At 31.1% G+C, this 4417-nt stretch overlaps 1 protein-coding gene across 2 annotated transcripts; it reads left to right on the top strand.

Annotated features, from left to right (window-relative positions):
• Positions 1-2052: 2052 nt before the first annotated feature.
• On the top strand, positions 2053-3510 carry LOC149154399 (LOB domain-containing protein 12-like). Of its 2 annotated transcripts, none has more exons than XM_089440090.1 (3): positions 2053-2210; positions 2376-2575; positions 2897-3510. In XM_089440090.1, the coding sequence occupies exons 2-3, from the start codon at positions 2378-2380 to the stop codon at positions 3152-3154; spliced, it is 456 nt and encodes a 151-aa protein (XP_089296216.1). In that variant the 5' UTR covers positions 2053-2210; positions 2376-2377; the 3' UTR covers positions 3155-3510. The 2 variants fall into 2 exon arrangements, with proteins under 2 accessions (XP_089296216.1, XP_089296217.1); XM_089440091.1 differs by having other exon boundaries at positions 2091-2233.
• Positions 3511-4417: the final 907 nt, after the last annotated feature.

The following is a 4417-nucleotide window of genomic DNA, read 5'->3' on the forward strand; positions in this document are numbered from 1 at the left end:
AAATGTTTTCTTTATTATAATATTAAAAAATAAAAATTATAATATTTCTAAATTATCATATAATAATAATATACATTTTTTAATTTAATTATAAATATATAAATTAATAAAATAATAATAATAATTTAAAAATTTATTAAAAATATTAAAAATAATAATATATTTAAATCTCAAAATATTATATATATATATATATATATATATATATATATATATATATTAATTATATTTAAAAAATTAATAATTAAAAATAATAAAAAGAATGACTAAGAGATGAAACAGTTTGTCGTAGAATAAAGGAAAGTGAATGCACCCCTCATTCCCACGGTTGGACTCCTCTTATAAAAAATCGAACCACCTCATTCCCACTGCGTGAATTTTATGATAAAAAATTGAACCACTTAAATCTGCAATTTAAACATTTATAATTTGCAATACACTTTATTTTATTTTCTTTATAGAAGTGGGTCTTTCCCCTATCCAGAGCCTAGCTATGATTAGGCTTCTGTTGTATAAGCACAAACTCAATAACATAGGAGACCATAGATTTCCTAAGCTAGCTTTAAATTCCAACCAAAACCACCTAAGGCTCACACGAGGTTGCTATAAAGACACTAGGGCCTAGTTAAACCATTGGGAGATTGAGGAGAATGTTACATTGCAAAACATTAATAACATTAAAAATATTGTTACTTCTAAGTTCAAAGAAAAAATGTGGTGTGAGAAAGATTTAGTAGCTAAAAGAAAATTAAGATATTATAAGGAGGTCATCAACCCCACCTTAGAAGATCAAAAAGTATCTCTCTATTTTAACTAGCTCAAAGAAGAAAATTAATATAGCGAAGATTATAACGAACTCTCATGAACTCCATAGTGAAACGGGTAGTTGGGCAGTTCCTAAAACACCATGGATGGAAAGGTTCTGCCATCTCTGTGAGAATACGAACATCAAGGATGAAAATCACTTCCTCTTAGAGTGCCCCGGGTACAACCACATTAGATCTCAGTTTCAAAATCTTTGTTGTAATGCTAACCTTCCTAGCCTTTTAAGTTGTCAAAATTACAGTGAGCTCGGGAGGCTTCTCTCTAAGCTTTTTGAGCATAAGAATAAAATCTTAAATCAAACTAAATGATTCGTTTCTTTAGGTCCGATAAACCAAAGTTAGGTCGTTAACCACCATCATCATCATCATCATCATTATGTTGTCAAAAGTTTCCTGTAACTATGTGTGTGTGGGGAAGTTAATTCTTCACTTGCATTTTGCAGTGTTATTTTGGGATTTTTTTTTAATCCATATAATTTAGTAGAAAAATAAAAAACAAATTATATTTATATATATGGTTAAAATAATAGTTTTTTAAATATAAAATATATATTGATTTGTAGATTTCTGTGGAGTGGTTTTTGATAGCTTGAATTCGGATATTCCACAGTGTTCATCTTTTTGTTTGTCAATGTTTCGAGTCTAGACCAAGACTCATCATCAGAACTCAATATATAAAATATATATTAATAATTTAAACAAATTATTAATTTTAACAATCAGAAAATGAAGTGTTATGGAATAAAAGGTTAATAGTTTCAATTTTTGGATTTACATATGTATGAGAAAGAATTAAAAGTTAAAATCCAAATATAAAATCATTGCTAATTCCAATAATAATAATCATAAATTTAATTAATTATTTAAAATAATATAATTTTTTCAAATAACAAAAATAACAATAATATAATTATTTAAAAAAAATATTCCTGCAAATAGTAAATAAGTATTCAAATAAATTCACTACCCATGTACTTTAAATCCCGATTGAAACAACGGAACGAACGATTAAAACCGGTGTGGACTTGCCAGATTCCGATAGATGCGGGGCGATTTAAGTGCCCCGGATATGGCTCTGCCACGTACCATTACTTTGTTGCGGCCCCACACGGGAGCAAGAAAACCGCCCAATAGCTTTCGATGACGGTGCGTTTTCAGAGCCTCTTTTTACGGCTCACCGACACGTATGCCGCCTCTTTCTTACCGCTTAAGTTTGAGTGCAGTGTCCAAACCAAACAAGGGCTAAGGCCGCTGGAATCGTGTGAAACTTTAAACACGATGCTTTCCATTCGCCTATAAATGTATATTTAGGTTAATAGGCAAAAACCAGTAACACAAATTTCGTCCATCGACAATCTATTGGAAGCACGCGCCGGGATCATTCAAGTAATATGAGCTCTAGATTTTCTGTAATGGTCTTTCAGTTTCGAATCGCCGCACTTTTCTCTGTGATACAGAAATTAAATTGAACAGTCTCTGTGTTACAGAAATGAATGATTGTTCTGATTTTAGGGGGCTTCTCTGATATTTGTGTGGAAATCTTTGTTGCAGTTATGCAGATGATGAACAATGCTACAGAGCAACCGCGCCCCCAATCTCCATCCGTTGATTTCCATGATGTTTGCAAGATGGAGCAAAAAGAATGTCTCGCTAATTCCACGATGCTATATCGGTTTCTCTCGAATGATCTTCAGAAGTTCGCAATTTTACATGAAGTGTTTGGCGCCTGCAACGTTATCAAATTGATTCAAGTAAGTTGCAATAATATTCCATAGCAGATTTCCCCTTTTACCAGGTTATGCAAACCATAATTCCCCTTTCTAACAATTGACAGATGAGATGAGCAATTTTATTATGATATTTCTGAATCATGATTTTCAGTTGATGTTTCTAGCCAGCAAGTGTGACTTATCAAATCTGAAGTAAAAATCATAACAAAAGTTCAACTTTCTGCCTGATTAGTTCTCAACTATACTAGATTTATAGATTCATTACTTGTGCAATCGTCCAATTTTTTCAGACCCTTTAGCTTCCAGATATGCTTAACTCTTGAGTCCCTTATACTGTCTCAGGATCTTCCCCCGGATCAGAGAATTGATGCAATAAACAGTTTGGTCTACGAAGCAAGTGCAAGATTACAGGATCCTGCATTGGGATGCACCGGCATAATACAGCAGCTTCAACGCCAAATATCGGCGCTGGAATCTCAAATATGTACAACACAGGCAATCATTCAGAAAATACGTTCCCAGCAGGAACAACTTCTAGCCTCCATCACAGGATTTGGCACTGCAGGTGAAGAAGACACTACCAGTATTGGACATCACTGAAAGGACGACAGAAACTTGTTTCAGCTTAAATCTGATTGTCAGTTTCAGAATTTTTTAAAAACTGAGGTCATTTGGTACTTCGCTACTGTACATCTGAAAATTTGGTTTGAGGGTGTTTGCCCAGACTCGTTATTGTCTTCCACTGTAGGTGTATAGGTGCAGTCATACCTGCGGGCATTCCAGATCTGTAATTGCATGCATTCAGATAATTTGTTTGTAACATGGGCTTAAGGCAGAAGAAACCCTATTTTATGCTTCAAATGTACCTGTGTAAATGTGTTAACATGGTATGAATGTTTTATAATTTATATATATTTTTTAATAAAACGTTAGAAAATTCTACCTTTTTATTTGAATTTTTTTGGTAAAGTTTAATAAGGTTTTAAACTTTGTTTATTTATTTAAATATTTTTTAAAGATGAAAATTGTATATTTTTCATAGCACTAAGTACAGTTATATTTTAAATTTAAAAGTAAAATTTAAATGTCAAAATCTCACATTATTCGCCTTCAAGACACCAGAAATAAATGTCGAAATCTCAAAGTGGTTAAAAAGTTATAAAAGAATATAAAGGTCAAAATCTCGCATCAATCAAATAATTATAAAATATTACAAAAGTCAAAATCTCACAGGATTAGTTAAATAATTATAAAAGAATATCAATAATGCAATAGCGAAATTATTATGCTTAATTTATCACTTTCAATGTTAGTATCGGTTAAGGTTATGATTATATTTTCAGTGAATTCAGTAATAGTATTGACATTAAAGTAGGTGAAAATCAAAATCAAAATCAAAATGTTGTTCACGTGGAATCCCGTTCATAAGTGTGAGTGATGAATCCTTGGCTATTTTTTTACTAAGCAAGTAGAAGGCTTTTATGGCTTTACATTCATAAACTAAGTCGACAAATTAGGAGAGAAATGTTTAATTATATCTCAAAAGCTAGTAAATAAGTACAATAATAAAGATAATTATATATATAATTTCAATGATTTCATGGGAATATAAATCAAAAGGTCTTATTACACTATATTGTTATGATAATTCTCTTATAATATAAATTAGCAATTGTATTAGATGTTACAAAGGAAACATTTTAAGGCAATGGCATATAATAGTAATTAATGTTTTTTTGTTGAAAGATTAACAAAAGGTAAGGACCATGAGACAATGAAATCTCACTCTAATATGTTTGATTATGCCAACATGAATGTCTCATAAATAAAGAAATAGATTGTGATTTTCTATCTTCGAAATCA

Source organism: Pinus tabuliformis, chromosome 9 (assembly GCF_031772625.1).
Source record: "Pinus tabuliformis cultivar Carrire ecotype Pingquan chromosome 9, CPIR1, whole genome shotgun sequence".
NCBI classification, from domain to species: Eukaryota; Viridiplantae; Streptophyta; class Pinopsida; order Pinales; family Pinaceae; genus Pinus; species Pinus tabuliformis.

Excerpts from the sequence above, each read along its gene's own strand:
- LOC149154399 (XM_089440090.1), top strand. The coding sequence starts at position 2,378 with ATGCAGATGATGAACAATGCTACAGAGCAACCGCGCCCCCAATCTCCA. Across the intron at positions 2,576-2,896 it reads ACGTTATCAAATTGATTCAA|GATCTTCCCCCGGATCAGAG; the intron begins GTAAGTTGCAAT and ends ATACTGTCTCAG.